The 17500-nt window shown below is 44.5% G+C and overlaps 2 protein-coding genes across 6 annotated transcripts in view; one reads left to right on the forward strand and one right to left on the reverse strand.

The window, feature by feature from the left end:
* The window catches only part of LOC126997139 (uncharacterized), a 2117-nt gene extending 840 nt beyond the window's left edge, over nt 1-1277 (reverse strand). The window contains exon 1 of the mRNA XM_050858192.1: nt 1185-1277. Within this exon, the coding sequence (XP_050714149.1) occupies nt 1185-1277 (93 nt within the window). The remainder of the gene's footprint in view (nt 1-1184) is intronic.
* Nucleotides 1-17500, forward strand: part of LOC126996827 (transmembrane and coiled-coil domains protein 2-like) — an 82585-nt gene that overhangs the window by 23422 nt on the left and 41663 nt on the right. The window contains exons 2-3 of one of the 5 annotated variants that reach the window (XM_050857692.1): nt 1199-1429; nt 2330-2528. In XM_050857692.1, the coding sequence (XP_050713649.1) occupies nt 1276-1429; nt 2330-2528 (353 nt within the window). In that variant the 5' untranslated portion in view covers nt 1199-1275. Of the gene's footprint in view, nt 1-1198; nt 1430-2329; nt 2529-4822; nt 4909-5057; nt 5189-9875; nt 9911-17500 lie in introns of those variants that run through there. The other 4 variants (XM_050857695.1, XM_050857693.1, XM_050857691.1 and 1 more) reach the window with 4 other exon arrangements.

A 17500-nucleotide genomic window follows, 5' to 3' on the forward strand; every position in this document is an offset into this window, starting at 1 on the left:
TTGTTGTGTCTGTGTCTTGTCTTAACACCTATATTGTTGTGTCTGTGTCTTGTCTTAACACGTATATTGTTGTGGCTGTGTCTTGTCTTAACACCTATATTGTTGTGTCTGTGTCTTGTCTTAACACCTATATTGTTGTGGCTGTGTCTTGTCTTAACACGTATATTGTTGTGGCTGTGTCTTGTCTTAACACCTATATTGTTGTGTCTGTGTCTTGTCTTAACACCTATATTGTTGTGTCTGTGTCTTGTCTTAACACCTATATTGTTGTGGCTGTGTCTTGTCTTAACACCTATATTGTTGTGTCTGTGTCTTGTCTTAACACGTATATTGTTGTGGCTGTGTCTTGTCTTAACACCTATATTGTTGTGTCTGTGTCTTGTCTTAACACGTATATTGTTGTGGCTGTGTCTTGTCTTAACACGTATATTGTTGTGTCTGTGTCTTGTCTTAACACCTATATTGTTGTGGCTGTGTCTTGTCTTAACACCTATATTGTTGTGGCTGTGTCTTGTCTTAACACCTATATTGTTGTGTCTGTGTCTTGTCTTAACACCTATATTGTTGTGGCTGTGTCTTGTCTTAACACCTATAGGGTTGGTGCTGTGTCTTGTCTTAACACCTATATTGTTGTGGCTGTGTCTTGTCTTAACACCTATATTGTTGTGTCTGTGTCTTGTCTTAACACGTATATTGTTGTGTCTGTGTCTTGTCTTAACACGTATATTGTTGTGTCTGTGTCTTGTCTTAACACCTATATTGTTGTGTCTGTGTCTTGTCTTAACACGTATATTGTTGTGTCTGTGTCTTGTCTTAACACCTATATTGTTGTGGCTGTGTCTTGTCTTAACACCTATATTGTTGTGGCTGTGTCTTGTCTTAACACCTATATTGTTGTGGCTGTGTCTTGTCTTAACACCTATATTGTTGTGTCTGTGTCTTGTCTTAACACCTATATTGTTGTGGCTGTGTCTTGTCTTAACACCTATATTGTTGTGGCTGTGTCTTGTCTTAACACGTATATTGTTGTGTCTGTGTCTTGTCTTAACACCTATATTGTTGTGGCTGTGTCTTGTCTTAACACGTATATTGTTGTGTCTGTGTCTTGTCTTAACACGTATATTGTTGTGTCTGTGTCTTGTCTTAACACGTATATTGTTGTGTCTGTGTCTTGTCTAACTCACCGTCTCTTCCACAGTGTGAGCGCCGCGGGGCTGTGAGGATGGGCGGCTCTCCGCCCATGACGTGACGGGGCGCTCTGCGTGGGCGCCGCCCATGGCCATGGACCACGCCCACGGCACCCACGCCCCTCACGACGCCCCCACGCCCACCGCCCGTCCTGAGAACGCCCGAGGCCGCGGCCACGCCCGCTCCCGCAGCAGAGACGCCTCGACAGACTCACACCACCACGCCCGCGACGCCTCGCTAGGTGCGTGTGTGTGTGTGTGTGTGTGTGTGTGTGTGTGTGTCCCTCCCCTTTCAGTTAGCGTAAAGAAAATATTGAAAAAGGTCATTCATGGAGTATAGTTTTGAAAGGACACTACCTCCCTTCCTCCCCCACACCTCCCCTCCACTCCCCTACCCCTCCCCCTCTTCCCCCTTTCCTGGCAGCCCATGTCTCGCTCCTACCACACGCCCACACCAATATCGACGCAGCATGCACACTGTAGCCCTGACCCTCTGCCGCTGCCTCGCACACCGCAGTCCCTGCTAAAACACCTCCGTCCTCTTCAGCTCCTCTTGTCCATGTTCTCTCGACGCTGAGGAAGGGAGACTGAAACTGATAATGCTTGAATACATGAATCCATGCGCCTTGATATTACCCTCTGTATACCTGTCTGTACTTATTCGCCAGGCTTATTTTTACGTCGATTTAGTATTTATTAAGTTGTGTGGCTCTTGTGCTTTTATTCAATTTTTGAGAAGGAAAGGGGGAAGGAAGGGAGGAAAAGAGGGAAGGGAGAAGGGAGAAAGACAGGGAGGAAGAAAATAGCAAAAGGTTAATTGAGAGAGAGAGAGAGAGAGAGAGAGAGAGAGAGAGAGAGAGAGAGAGAGAGAGAGAGAGTATGTGGTGTTAAGTTCGAGGAGATAGAGATAAAAAGACGAAGAGAAGGAAGGAGGAAAGGAGATAGATAGATTAGAGGAGAGAAGAGAGAAGAGATAATATATAAAAACCTCATTCAGAGAGAGAGAGAGAGAGAGAGAGAGAGAGAGAGAGAGGTTAATGGCAGATGAGGCAGACTTTGTGATTGCGCTCTATTTCTCCTCCTCCTCCTCCTCCACGCATTCTTTTCCTATCAATGAGTTTATTTTGTTCATTCTATTACAGGAAGCAGCGGCGCGCGGCGTGTAGGCGGTGGTGGTAGTGGTGGTGGTGGTAGTGGTGGTGGTGGTGGCGGTGGTGGTGGTGGTGGTGGTGAAGAGGCTGGGAACAACTCCAGAGGTTCATCACCAGCACGTCCTCTCGCCCACAGCTCGACTCCCGTGCACTCGACGCCACCCACGCTTTTGAGGCACGCCCATAACCTGTGAGTGTTGTTTTCTTTCTTTTAGATTATCCTGTTATTACTATTATTACCATTAGTATTACCATTACTAAAGGACAAAGGATTCTTACTATTACAAACTTACCTGTATGTTAAAAGTCACGCCCGTAGCCTGTGTGTTAATATTATCAAACACCACTATTATTACTAAGACACTCGTGATTTCGTTATAGTTATTTGCGTTATACTCATTATAACGTTTTCTTGTGCTATCGCTCTTGCGTACGTTACGCTAACACTTCCAGCGGGTAAGTCTTGCGCTGTGGCGGAGTGTATAACGCATATGTGTAGCTCTATCGTGTGTTCCAAAGCCTTAACCACGACCACTGTAAAGGAAACGCCGTTAGTAAGAGCGAAATGAACAGCGATGTGGCGGATGTATATTAAGTTAAGCGGTGCAGAGTAAGTGTGTCTTTAACGTACCCTCTAACGTCTAAACCACGATGAGAGTAAAAGAAATGCCGTAAAAATGAGCGAAATGAACAGCGGTGTGGAGGTAGTCAAGTGGAGCTGGGCAGAGTAAGTGAAACGCGACGAGGCGGGACCGTAGATTTTCACACCACCAGGAGCGACGTGTGTATTTCTCTCAAGTGTCGCTTCGGTGTTATGCTTGCCTGCTGGTGGTGATGAAGTATGTGGTGATGATGGTGCTGGGGCGTGGTTGTGGTGGTGGTGGTGGTAGTTGTGGTGTTGGAGATTGGTGGTGGTGATGGTGGTGTTTGTGTTTAGTGATGATGGTGTTGATAGGGCAGTGTGGTGATGGTGGTGTTGGAATATGTGGTGTTGATGGTGGTGGTGTACTGATTTTGGGTGTGTATATAAATGTGGAAAGGTGTTGAATGCTGTCTGTTTTTCGACTTCAAGAAACGATTAAAACACTCAAAATATATTCACAACACTATCAGAATAAGTAAATAAATCTGTTAAGTCTTCAAATAATTCACTGCCGAAATAAATATATTGAAGTTTTGCCTTTTTCTCTTAACACATTTAGTTTTCTGAGCCAAACCTTGCTAAAAAAATGAGACTAGATAGCGACGTTAGTACATATAGCAGTAGCAGTAGTGGTAGTGGTAGTGTTACTAACAATATAGACGTGGAATGATGATGGGGGGTGTGGTGGGCGTGGTAATGCGGTGTAATGGTGCGTGGCTTGGGGTAACAGAAACACACCGTAGAAGTTGTAGCCAGAAGGGAATAACAGACATAGGAGAAGGAGGAGGAGGAGGAGGTAGGTATGGTCAGGTTTGGCTAGTGTTGTGGGCGTGGTGTTACGTGTAGTGTCGGTGCGGTGCGTGGCTCGAGGCAACAAACACACACACTGTCTCTTGCTGCCTTAGAGATGGTGTAAAAGTCATAGGCAGGAAGAAATAACAGGAAGAGGAGTTGGCAGGTATGGGAAGGCAGGTCTGACTAGTGTTGTGGGCGTGGTGGTGCGTGTTGTGTCAGTGCGGTGCGTGGCTTGAGGTTACACAAACACACGCTTTCTCTCGCCGCCCAACAGCTGATGCAGAAAGAAGTAGCAGTCAGTTAGAAAGGGGAGGAGAAGGTGGCAGGCAGGGTCAGGAGTGGTTAGTGTTGCGAGCGTGATGGTGCGTGTAGTGGCGGTGTGGTGCGTGGCTTAAGGTAACACAACACACGCTGTCTCTCGCCGCCCGACAGGTGATGCAGAGGTCAGAATATAAGGAGGAGGAGGAGGCAGGCAGGGTCAGGAGTGGTTAGTGTTGTGGGCGTGGTGGTGCGTGTAGTGGCGGTGCGGTGCGTGGCTGAGGGAACACAAACACACACTGTCTCTCGCCGCCCGACAGGTGATGCAGAGGTCAGAATATAAGGAGGAGGAGGAGGTGGCAGGCAGGGTCAGGAGTGGTTAGTGTTGTGGGCGTGGTGGTGCGTGTAGTGGCGGTGTGGTGCGTGGCTTGAGGTAACACAACACACACTGTCTCTCGCCGCCCGACAGGTGATGCAGTGGTCACAATATAAGGAGGAGGAGGTGGCAGGCAGGGTCAGGAGTGGTTAGTGTTGTGGGCGTGATGGTGCGTGTAGTGGCGGTGCGGTGCGTGGCTTGGGGTTAACACAACACACACTGTCTCTCGCCGCCCGACAGGTGATGCAGAGGTCAGAATATAAGGAGGAGGAGGTGGCAGGCAGGGTCAGGAGTGGTTAGTGTTGTGGGCGTGGTGGTGCGTGTAGTGGCGGTGCGGTGCGTGGCTTGAGGTAACACAACACACACTGTCTCTCGCCGCCCGACAGGTGATGCAGAGGTCAGAATATAAGGAGGAGGAGGAGGAGGCAGGCAGGGTCAGGTATGGCTAGTGTTATGGGCGTGGTGGTGCGTGTAGTGGCGGTGCGGTGCGTGGCTGAGGTAACACAACACACACTGTCTCTCGCCGCCCGACAGGTGATGCAGAGGTCAGAATATAAGGAGGAGGAGAAGGTGGCAGGCAGGGTCAGGAGTGGTTAGTGTTATGGGCGTGGTGGTGCGTGTAGTGGCGGTGCGGTGCGTGGCTTAAGGTAACACAACACACACTGTCTCTCGCCGCCCGACAGGTGATGCAGAAGGCCCGCACACCCACGCCGGGGACGCTGCGTCGCCTACAACACCCGCCGCTCGTCAGACAGTTTTCCTTGCCACAGGTCCTGAGGTGAGGCGGCCCCCCCCCCTCACCCCATTCTCATTCCCTCACTCCCTCACTTCCCGTATAAGAATTTGCCCGCTCGTTTGCACTTTCTATCACCCGCCCCGAGCTGTTCATATGCATTGCCCTTCTCTGTGTCTCGTCTCTCTGTTTCGTCTCTCTCTCTCTCTCTCTCTCTCTCTCTCTCTCTCTCTCTCTCTCTCTCTCTCTCTCTCTCTCTCTCTCTCTCTCTCTCTCTCTCTCTCTCTCTCTCTCTCTCTCTCTCTCGGCCCCGCCCACCCCAGACACGAACAAGGTTAAGTTTTATTAACACCTTTCCCATCTCTCTCTCTCTCTCTCTCTCTCTCTCTCTCTCTCTCTCTCTCTCTCTCTCTCTCTCTCTCTCTCTCTCTCTCTCTCTCTCTCTCTCTCTCTCTCTCTCTCTCACACACACACACACACACACACACACACACACACACACACACACACACACAGGAGGGCGTGGTGCTGGTATTTTTTTTTTTTAAGGGGGGAGGGGAGAATTTGCCTGCCTGTGTCATGCATCTCATTCACTCACTCGTGATCAGTTATTCACAATTGCTTCACACGTTTCTTTATTTCTCTTTGTATTTGTTTTTCCTTACTTATTCTGTTTATTTATTTATTTCTCTCTCTCTCTCTCTCTCTCTCTCTCTCTCTCTCTCTCTCTCTCTCTCTCTCTCTCACCCTATTTCTTCTCTCCTCTCTTCATTATTCCCTTTTCATTCTTTTTTTTTTTATCTTTCTCTAATTCTTTCCATCTCTTCCTCTTTCTTCCCTTCTGACACTTTCCTTTTTCTTCCATTCTTTATTTTTTTGCGCTTAAACTTGTATAATTCACTCACTCACTCGCTCAGTCAGTCAGTCACTCGCTCACTCACTCACTCACTCTAATTCATTTTTTTCTCATGTATATTCCGTCGCGGCCTGAAGCATTTCGTGTCTTCCTTTTTTCGCTCGTATTTTTCTCTCCTTCATATGCTACGCGCCACTGTTCTGCTGTTTTATTGCTGTTGCTGTTGCTGTTATTGCACTTTTTGCCGCTGTTTTCATTCTGTATTTCGCAACTTTATATATAGACGTATCGGCGCCTCGGTCCGCCTGTATAAAAAGCCTCGTAGCAGTTCCTGGGTTGGTATTATCAGACGCTTCCACCCCTCACATTAACTATTTCCAAAGCCCGAAAAGGAGATGAATCGGGTTGTGAGGAATGTTTTTTTAGGTTCAAGGTACAGAAGAAGGGTCAAACTACCACCATGGTCATAAACCTACCCCTGGAAATGCTCAAAACTCCTGTGAAAGCCTTGATAAATATGTGTGTTTGGGCGCAGAGATATTTAAGAATGCGACCCCTGGGATTTCCATGGACTATTGAGTGATTCCAGTGATGATTTGATCCGATTTCTCCGCCTTGAACGGGAAAATCACCACCCATGAACACCCGGTTAGTCTTCTCCGTGGCCAGGGGGGCTTCGCGGTGCAGTGGTTAGCACACTCGGCTCACAATCGAGAGAGCCTGGGCTCGATTCCCGGGCGGAGTGGAAAAATTTGGGCGGCTTTTCCGATACCCTACGCCCCTGTCCACCCAGCAGTGAATGGGTACCAGGTATTAATCGGGGGTTGTGTCCCGTCTCCTGGGATCTGTTGCCTTCTCCTATAATTCCTTCCCCCTCCTGTCTCTCTCCGGCATAATATGACCACAGATGTTGCGCCGGCTAAACGAAACTTTCCAACTTTTCTCCGTGGCCTTGGGAAACGGTCGTAATGGGAGACCGATACCTTTGAGGATATGGGTCGTTTCCTTTTCGCTGTGCATATTAACGCCATTTCCAGTACATTTCGATGCTTTAATATATATAGAAAGAAGGACCTGTCTGTATATATTGGAGTTCCTTATACGCTGCACTCGCTAATTTTACGTTATTTTTTGTATACTATTTCGAAGCGCTTCCTATTTATGCTATTATGTTATTTTTCACTATATTTCAAAGCCTTAATATATAGGGATCTGTGGTTTCGGTTCCTGTTACGCCATTATTATTATTATTATTATTATTATTATTATTATTATTATTATTATTATTATTATTATTATTATTATTATTATTATTATTATTATTTGGGATTTCTTTTACGCTGCCCTTATTTTTTTTTTAGTATATTTCGTAGCTTAAGGTATATTTTTTCGGGTGTGTGTGTGTTTCTTTATCACTTACGCCCGCTCCTCCTCCTCCTCCTCCTCCTCCTCCTCCTCTTCAGCGAGTAAAATGATGACATACCCTGGATCGCGTGTTTTGAGCAGTCCCTCTTTAAAACATCTCACTGGTCAGGTTTTCTTTGTCCCTTCTCCTCCTCCTCCTCCTCTTCAGCGAGTAAAATGATGACATACCCTGGATCGCGTGTTTTGAGCAGTCCCTCTTTAAAACATCTCACTGGTCAGGTTTTCTTTGTCCCTTCTCCTTCTCTTCCTCCTCCCCCGATTAAAAGCATAACATCATAGGCTGGGTCGTCTTTTGTGCAGTTCCTCTTAAAAAGACTCACTATAAAAAATAAAGTAGCCAGGTTTTCTTTATTCCTTACGCCCCTCCTCCTCCTCCTCCTCCTTCACACCGTATCCCGGGTCGTGTGTTTTGTGTAGTCCCTCTTAAAGTCGTCCCACTAGCCACATTTTCTTTATCCCTTACGTCCTTTTTTTTTTATCTCCTCCTCCTCCTCCACCTCCTCTTCAACGACTACCATAGCACCATATCCCGGGTCGCGTGTTTTGTGCAGTCCCTCTTAAAACCATCTCACTAGCCAGGTTTTCTCTCGTCCGTACGCTTTCTCTCTCCACTGTAGCAAGGGTGCATCATTATGTAGGTCGGTATTCGCGGACGCTTCCATCTCTCACATCAGCTGTCTCGAAAGGCCAAAAAAAGGAGATGAATCGGGTCCTAATGAGTGAGTGTGTGTGTGTGTGTGTGTGTGTGTGTGTGTGTGGATTTCGACGATAACCCTTTTTTTTATCTTAGGACAGTGGCAATAGTAGTAGTAGTAGTAGTAGTAGTAGTAGTAGATGTTTCCGTTAATGATATGAGACCAACACTCAATATTTATGTCAGCCAGCAAGGTGATAAATAAAACAGTAATATGATAAAAATAACGATAATAATAATAATAATAATAATAATAATAATAATAATAATAATAACATGCAGTAATAAGAATATGCGTAAAATCCCTTATTAAGCTGATTAAAGCAATATATATAGCAGATCTATTTTTTTATTAGAATTCGCGGCGTATAGCATGGCGTGGGCAGCATCTTATAGCGCCTTTTAATTAATTCTTCTCTCGTATCAATGAACGAAGGAAAATGAGTCGCGAAGAAATCCTTGAAAAATGGGTGACTACTAAATATTCGACCGTCATATAACAGCTTCCCTTCCCTCGCTTATTCTCCTCCTCCTCCTCCTGTGCGTATTAAATTGCTATGCATATTGAAACTAACCACTCAAGATCCTATGTTAAGTCTTCCTTCCCTCACCTCCTCCTCCTCCTCCTCCTCTTTCTCTCTCCCTCCCTCTCTTTCCCTCTTTCTCTCTCTCTCTCTCTCTCTCTCTCTCTCTCTCTCTCTCTCTCTCTCTCTCTCTCTCTCTCTCTCTCTCTCTCTCTCTCTCTCTCTCTTTACTATGCTACCCCGTGTGTGTTGCTATGTCCATTGCCTATCTGTGTGTGTGTGTGTGTGTGTGTGGTCGCATCCCTCGCCCCCTTATCACAGGAAGATGGAATGGGCTGCCTTTGGTAAGTACTTAACAATATATGTACCTTTGTCCACGATAGGTCCTTCCCTCTTTATATTGTATGCTATTCCTATTATTGTATGTGATGCTGTTATGTCTTCGGTAAGTTCTTGCTAAATATATATACTTTGTTACTTTCCTCTAATGTATTGTTATTGTCATCATTATTGTATTGTTTATCTCTATCTATTTGTCTTTATTTCTGTGCACCTGTTATGCCTATTTCAACCGTGTGTGATATATACCTTGTTACTTTCCTCTAATGTATTCTGTTGTTGTCATTATTATTGTATCTATCTTTCTCTATCTATTTATCTTTATTTCTATGCACCTATCATGCCATTTTCAACCATGTGTGTATGAGAACATAAGCCCGCAAGAGGCACTCCTAACATGACTGCCAAGGCTGTTCCACTCATCCACGACTCTTACAGTAAACCAATTCTTGCCTATGTCTGTTGAATCAAACCATGGATATTATTTTTGACGTGTTTGTGTGGGTGATGGAGACGTTGTTGTTGTTGTTGGTGGTGGTGGTGGTGAGGTCAGTTGAGGTCACGCAGACGAAATAGTGTGCTTAACTGAAAGAGGTAATGATGGTGAAGGCAGCAATCCTCACTAATGCAGGAGGAGGAGGAGGAGGAGGAGGAGATAATGATGGTGTGAAAGAAGAGGAAAAGGAAGAGAGGTAGGAAGGAACAGTTTACGGTGATGATGATGAGGGTCTAGACCAACCTCGTCGTGTGTGTGTGTGCGTGTGGGTGTGGGTGTGTGCGTGCGTATGTGCTGGCCTTTTTGGGGGCGGGGGCGTGTGTGTGTGTGTGTGTGTGTGTGTGTGTGTGTGTGTGAGCGAGTCGCGAGTGGAGTGCCAGGCAGCCAGTGTTCTCTCAGGCGTGGAAGGGGCAGGACGCATCTCGCTCCCCCGGTACAGCTCGCATGCTTCTTTATCCTCTTGACAGCCCCTTCAAAGCCCTCCTCGGCACACACACACCCTCGGAACCCCCAAAACAGTGCCTTGAGACGCCTGAAAGCTCGTTATTGCAGTGAAAAGAGGCAAGTAATGAGAGCACATTATATAGACGTATTTATGGGATTGGGGGGTGGTGTGACGAGAGAGAGAGAGGGAGAGGTGTGAAGAAAAATACAGAAAATGCCTGGAAATAACGTATCGTGGTCAGCGGTGCCAGATTAACTTCTCTAGCACATTGTATTTATCAGTTTCAGGCCCAAAACTGCCGTACTCACACACATAACGATATCGAATTAAATCTATTGTTGATAAACGTTGAATACTGATGCTTTTTTGCGCTACTTATGGGTCGAATCCGAAAATACAATGTGCTAAGGACGCTAATCTAATACGAGTAATAGGCAAAGCATATGACAGCGTGTGAAGGGGTAAGAGGGGACTCGTGTTTAGTGAGAAAAAATAAAGAAAATCACAAAACAGGGCCTGAAAATAATGTATAGTAAACGAGTATAGAAACAGCATATGACAGCGTGTGAAGGGGTAAGAGGGGAGTCGTGTTTAGTGAGAAAAAATAAAGAAAATCACAAAACGGAGCCTGAAAATAATGTATAGTAAACGAATATAGAAAAAGCTTGTGGCGAGATGTGAAGAGGTGTGAGAATTGGAGCACATCTTCTTGCGTGTGTTTAGCGAGAGAGAATGTAAAGAAACACAAAATAAAACAAGGCCTGTAAATGACGTCAAGTGAACAAAACTGCTTAAAAGATATAAAATGCGCTATAACGAGAGATAGGGAGAGTGTGATACCTATGAAAGTAAGTCCGTCCAGGAAATGTTATCAGAAAGCTGGAAACATAAGTACAACGAGAGAAAGGAGTTTGAACATGTATAGAGACGTGACTTAACCACCAGATGTGAAACGGTGATGTGATAGCTAAGGGGTAAGTAAGGAAGGGAGAAATACCTACACACGTGCCTTATGAGGAATGGGAGCGTGTGAAAAACAGAGATACTAAGGGTAAGGAAGGGAAGCACCGATACACACGTGCCTTATGAGGAATGGGATCGTGTGAAATACAGAGATACTAAACCAACGACAGGAAAGGCTGATTAGGTGTTAGCGTGTGAATCCGTCTTGGTGTCGTGTGAGGGAAGAAGATTATAAGCTGGGAAAAATTGATATACGCGTGAAGTGAGATACAGGAGTTTGATGAAGAGCTATAACAGTAAAAAGAAGGCCAGAAAGTATAGTTAGTGAGGTGGAAACAGGAATATAGTGAGAGTTGAGCGTCTGGACGGAAAGGTTGGAAGATTGTGAGCTGGAAGACATTGATACACGCGATAAGTGAGAGAGAGAGAGGAGTGTGAGAGAGAGTGAAGGAAGGAGGAGAACGAGAAGGAGCACCAGAAAGTATTGATGAAAAGGTGGAAACAAGAACAGAATGAGAGGTGAACGTTTGGACAGAAAGGGAGGAAGATTGTAAGGTAGAAGACATTTGTATACGCGTGGAGAGAGAGAGACAGAGAGAGAGAGAGAGAGAGAGAGAGAGAGAGAGAGAGAGAGAGAGAGAGAGAGAATTTAAATTTTCTTCATATCGCTTTTCGTTTATCTTTCCTCCTTTTCTCCAGTTTTGGCTCCTCCTCCTCCTCCTCCTCCTCCTCCTTTTTCGTCTTTCCCTTCCTTACTAAATGACTTTCTTTTTTTCTTTTTTTTTTCTCTTTCTTTCACGCGCGCATGCAGAGAATGGGCCGGAATAATGAGAGAGAGAGAGAGAGAGAGAGAGAGAGAGAGAGAGAGAGAGAGAGAGAGAGAGAGAGAGAGAGAACTCCTCTTCCTGGCTCTCCTCCTCCTGGTTCTATTCCTCCTCTTCCTCCTTCACATTTCCCTTCCATGGTTGAGTTCTTTCCTCCTCCCTCCTCCTTATCCTCCTCCGCCTCTCCCCTCTCTCTCTTATCCCCTTTATCTCTTTCTCTTTATTCCTTTTTCCTTTTATTTCTCTTCCTTTCCTTTATTTCTTTTTTATTCTATTAATTCCTTCATTTATCATCCTCTCCCTCTTCCTCTCTTTCCTTCCTCTCTCTCTCTCTCATCTTTCTTCCCTTATTTTTTTCTCTCTTTCTTTACCTTCCCTTCACTACTTTCTATTTTCTTTTACTTGGTATCATTCTCTCTCTCTCTCTCTCTCTCTCTCTCTCTCTCTCTCTCTCTCTCTCTCTCTCTCTCTCTCTCTCTCTCTCTCTCTCTCTCTCTCTCTCTCTCGTATTGAAGTGTTTGTGAAATTAAAGTGAGAGAAAGTGAGCGAGAAATTAAAGATAGTGAGAAAGAAAAAATAATGGGAGAGAAAGATAGTGAAAGAAGAAAAAGAAAGAGAAGAAAGAGGAGAGGAAAAGAAAGAAAAAGTGAGATGATAATAATAATAATAATAATAATAATAATAATAATAATAATAATAATAATAATAAAACCGAAAAATAAACAAAATCAATAAAAAAAGTAAATAAATAAACAAATGAAAATAAAATAAGTGAAAAAAAGTTGAAATAAATGTAAAAAAATCGTTGTGGAATTTATCGCTTTTTTGTTGTTGCTACTGTAGAAAAAAATCATTGAAATATATACGAGGAATAAATAATGTGAATAGCTTGTGTGTATGTGTGTGTGTGTGTGTGTGTGTGTGTGTGTGTGTGTGTGTATGGTATGTGGAACGTGACTTACCTGTGTATTATTGACCAGGTAAGGAAAAGTGTGTGGAAGAGAAAATGGAAGAATAGAAGGAAGAGAAAGCTAGACATGATAATTGGGAAGGGAAGGGAGGGGAAATTCAGAGGAGAAAGAGGAAGAGGAAGATTTTAAAGGAGAAGGGGAATGAGAAGGGAGAAGGAAGGGGAAGAAGATAAAAATATGAAGAAAGGAAAGCAAATTAAGAGAAAAAGGAAGAGGAAGAAGAAGATTTTAAAGGAGAAATGGGAGTGAGGAGGGAGAAGGAAGGGGAAGAAGAGAAAAAATATATGAAGAGGGAAGCAAATGAAGAGACGGAGGAAGAGGAAGAAGAAGATTTTAATAGAGAAAGGGGAGAGGAGAGAGAGATAAAGAATTTGAAAGAGAAAGGGAAGGAAAGGAAAGATAAATGAGAAAAGGAGAAACGAGAGAAGGAAGGAGGGAAAGGGTGTGAAAAAGACAAGGAAAGGAAACACTTGCAAAAAAAAAGAAAGAAAGAAAAAAGAGAAGGAAAAAAACAAAAGAGGAGAAAAGAAGAGACTAAATAGGAAATATAAAGGTGTTGCTGCGACTTTTAGAATTTGAAAGAGGAAGTAAGAGAGAGAGAGAGAGAGAGAGAGAGAGAGAGAGAGAGAGAGAGAGAGAGAGAGAGAGAGAGAGAGAGAGAGAGAGAGAGAGAGAGAGAGAGACATTGATGTGACTCCGTGATGTGGCTGTGGTGTGGTGTGGCGTAGTGTGATGTGACCGTAGCTTTGATGTGACTTAACGTGATGTGACCGTAGTGTTGATGTGACTTTCCGTGATGTGACCGTAGCGTTGATGTGACTGTGATGTGGCCGTAGCATGGTGTGGCCCGGCCGGAGAAAAATACAAGCTTAAGTTAGTTATGTTAATGTTCCGTGACCTTGAGTCGTTAACCGTGGTGGTGGGGGTTGGGGGTTGGGGTGGTGGTGAAGTGGGGGGGGATTAAGATGTTGCTACCGGCCGCATTGATACCGCGGTCTCTCTCTCTCTCTCTCTCTCTCTCTCTCTCTCTCTCTCTCTCTCTCTGTGTGTGTGTGTGTGTCTGGCAAGAGGTATACAGGTCGATTCCTCCTCCTCTTCCTCCTCCTCCTCCCTTCGTCGCCTTCTTGACGATTTAATGTTAGGATTATCGGAGAGAGAGAGAGAGAGAGAGAGAGAGAGAGAGAGAGAGAGAGAGAGAGAGAGAGAGAGAGAGAGAATTTTTATTTTCTTCATATCGCTTTTCGTTTATCTTTCCTTCTTTTCTCCAGTTTTGGCTCCTCCTCCCCCTCCTCCTCCTCCTCCTCCTCCTCCTCCTCCTCTTATTTTTTTTCTTGCACGTTGGGCCAATCAATGGCAAATGATATTTAACGTTGACAAATGTAGTGTTGCACATCGGAAAAAATAACAATCGCGTTCGGTACGTAATGAATGGCCAACAACTTTCTGCAGTAAGTAAAGAAAAGGATCTTGGAATCACTATATCAAGCGATTTAAAGCCCGGTCAGCATTGTTCAGAGGTAGTTAAAACTGCAAACAAATTGGTTGGCTTCATCGGACGAGTCTTTAATAATAAATCGGAAAAAGTAATATTAAAACTGTATAATTCGTTGGTTCGACCCCGTCTAGAGTACTGTGTACAGTTTTGGTCTCCCTATTACAGAAAGGACATAGAAAAGTTGGAAAGAGTTCAACGAAGAGTAACAAAGATGATTCCTAGGTTGAGAAATTTGTCATATGAACAAAGGCTTAAAGAAGTAAATTTATTCAGCCTATCAAAACGAAGAATGCGAGGCGATCTAACAGAAGTGTTTAAAATGTTTAAAGGATTCAGTGATATTAATGCGGAAGATTACTTTACAGTTGATCGATCAAATAGAACAAGAAGAAATCACAATTTGAAGATAAGTGGTAAAAGATTCTCGTCCCACGAAGCTAAACACTTCTTCTTCAATCGAGTTGTTAATGTTTGGAACTCTCTACCTTGTGATGTCGTTGATAGTACAACAGTTACGGCCTTCAAGAATAGATTAGACAAGTGTTTTGAATCCAACCAGCAATTAAGATATTACTCATTGTCGTAATAACGTTAAGTTCTTTCGAATACTGGTGTCCTTGTCCGCTTTTATCGCCCGGTTAGTGGTAGCAGTAATGGTAGTTCTTTCCTCTTTCCTACATAATTTCCATGCAGTTTTTCCATGCTGCATGGTTCTTTTTCCTTTCCTGCCAGCTTTGGCTGGCTGGGGAGGAGCCTTCGCCTTTGCTGTCCTTCATCTTCCACCTTCGATTAGATAGTTAGTGTAGCTTGTCACAAACAACCTCGTAAGGACCAGCAGGTCTGCTGTTGTTTGTTCTTCCTTTGTGTTCTTTTGTGTTCGTTTGTGTTCTCCTTTTTCGTCTTTCCCTTCCTTACTAAATGACTTTCTTTTTTCTTTTCTTTTTTTCTTTTTCTTTCACGCGCGCATGCAGAGAATGGGCCGGAATAATGAGAGAGAGAGAGAGAGAGAGAGAGAGAGAGAGAGAGAGAGAGAGAGAGAGAGAGAGAGAGGGAGAGAGACGTTTAAGCCTTTCCTCCCTTCTTCAATTAAGCACATAACTCCTCTTTTTTTCTCTACCTCTTATCTTACTACCTCCTCCTCCTCCTCCTCGACTTCTCTCTCTCTCTCTCTCTCTCTCTCTCTCTCTCTCTCTCTCTCTCTCTCTCTCTCTCTCTCTCTCTCTCTCTCTCTCTCTCTCTCTCTCTCTCTCTCTCTCTCTCTCTCTCTCTCTCTCTCTCTCTCTCTCTCTCTCTCTCTCTCACACAAGTCAGCTCCCTCTCACCAAACGTCAGAAATATAGAAATGTTTGCCATGAGAGAGAGAGAGAGAGAGAGAGAGAGAGAGAGAGAGAGAGAGAGAGAGAGAGAGAGAGAGAGGCAGTTCTGGGTCGTAACATGAGTGTAATTGCGCTGTCTATTCTCTTCTTCACGTCCTCCTTTACCTTTTCTTTCTTTTTTTCTTTATTTTGCTGTCTTTAAATATATACTGTGTGAAGTGATGAGTATGTACGACGTGTGTGTGTGTGTGTGTGTGTGTGTGTGTGTGTGTGTGTGTGTGTGTGTGTGCCTTTTTCCTCTTCTTCCTCTTCTTCGGTATCTTTTCCTTCTCATTCGTCTTCTTTCTCTTCCTCTTATTGCTTCTTCACTCCTTTCATTTTTCTGTCTGTCTGTCTGTTATGGTTTTGTTCTGTTATTGTGTGCGAGATGTCCGTTCATGTCTCTAAAATCCATTCATTGTCCTTACCCACCGTTATGTTCATGGACGAAGGGAAGCGCGTGTGAGAGGTTGACTTAAGGGCAGAATGCATGGGTGAAGGCCTCTCAGTAACCTAACCCCTTGTCCATCTACAGCTAGACGAGTTATGACGCATATTCTTAAGCATTCCGGCTCCGAAGCACACTTTTATCAAGGCTTTCGTAGGCGTTTCAGGCATTTCCACGTGTAGTTTTATAACCCTGGTGGTAGTCTGACCCTTCTCCTTTACCATGAACCTGAAAAAAACTCTTATTAGAACCCGACTGATCCTCTTTTCGGGCCTTAGAAATAGTTGATGTGATAATTTGAAGGGTCTGAATACCAAACCCTTGTAGGCTCAGCACCTCAAGTCTAGAAACGTTTAAGATTGTGGGCTTGGGATTCTTACTATAGGCTGGTATTCTTACACGCCTCCGCTTCTCACATCAACTTCGTATTTCCAAGGGCCATGTCGCTCGTGTGTGGGCGGGGTGGAAGGGAAACTTAGGGCGGTATTGTCAAACGCTCTCGCCTCTCACATCACCTATTTCCAAAGGCCTAAAAGGAGGTCAATCGGGCTGCAACGAGTGTCTTTTTAGGTTCAATGTACAGAAGAAGGGTCAAACTGTCATCAAGGTCGTAAATCTCCCCATGGAAATCCCACAAACTCTTATGAAAGCCTTGTTAAATATGTGACTAGGGCGCCGGAGTGTCTGAAAATAAGGCCCTTATATGTCCTGACCGATGTACTTATCGGGGCGCGGTACAGTTAAGGACATCATCGAGGTCAGCCGGTGCACCAATGTAATTTTTTTTTTTGTCTGGTATCACTGGCGACAGCAATGAACTTTACCGAGACTCAGACAAAGCAACGGTACACACGACTATTTGTTTTTGTTTTTGTATTTGTTGTTTTTGTTTGATTTATATTTTCTAATTCAACAACAACGGTAGGTACACACCCATCTTTTCCTTCCTTCCTTTTTTCTTTCCTTTCGTTCTTTCCGTTCTCCGTTCCCTGCTAACCCATCCTTCCTCTTTCTTAACTGTCTTTCATCTCTCTTCCATCTTCTTCCTCCCTTTCTCGTCAACCCTTCCTGTCTCTCCCTCTTTACCTCTCTAGCTAGTAATTCCTCCTTCCTTCCTTCCTTCCATTGTACTTCTTCCTCCCTTCCTCTATACCTCACTAACCCTTCTTCCTTCTTACTCTTTACCTCCCTTCCTCGCTAAACCTCGCTCACTCCTCCTTATTCCTCACCCCCTTTGCTCCCTCTCCTGGCATGCTTAGTAAGGGTCCTAGCTGACAGGGAAAGAGGGGCGCCGGTAGCACGTGTAACACTGGTTTTAGTTGGCTCACGTTGGCATGGTTTACGCAGCTGTGGGGAACAGTTTACACAGACGCCGGAAAGTTTGGCAACAAGTAATACTGAAGAGTTGAGGAGGTGTGTGTGTGTGTGTGTGTGTGAGAGAGAGAGAGAGAGAGAGAGAGAGAGAGAGAGAGAGAGAGAGAGAGAGAGAGAGAATTTGACTGATCGATTTCAACTCCTATTC

The sequence above is a fragment of the Eriocheir sinensis genome, chromosome 11, assembly GCF_024679095.1.
Source record: "Eriocheir sinensis breed Jianghai 21 chromosome 11, ASM2467909v1, whole genome shotgun sequence".
Taxonomy (NCBI): Eukaryota; Metazoa; Arthropoda; class Malacostraca; order Decapoda; family Varunidae; genus Eriocheir; species Eriocheir sinensis.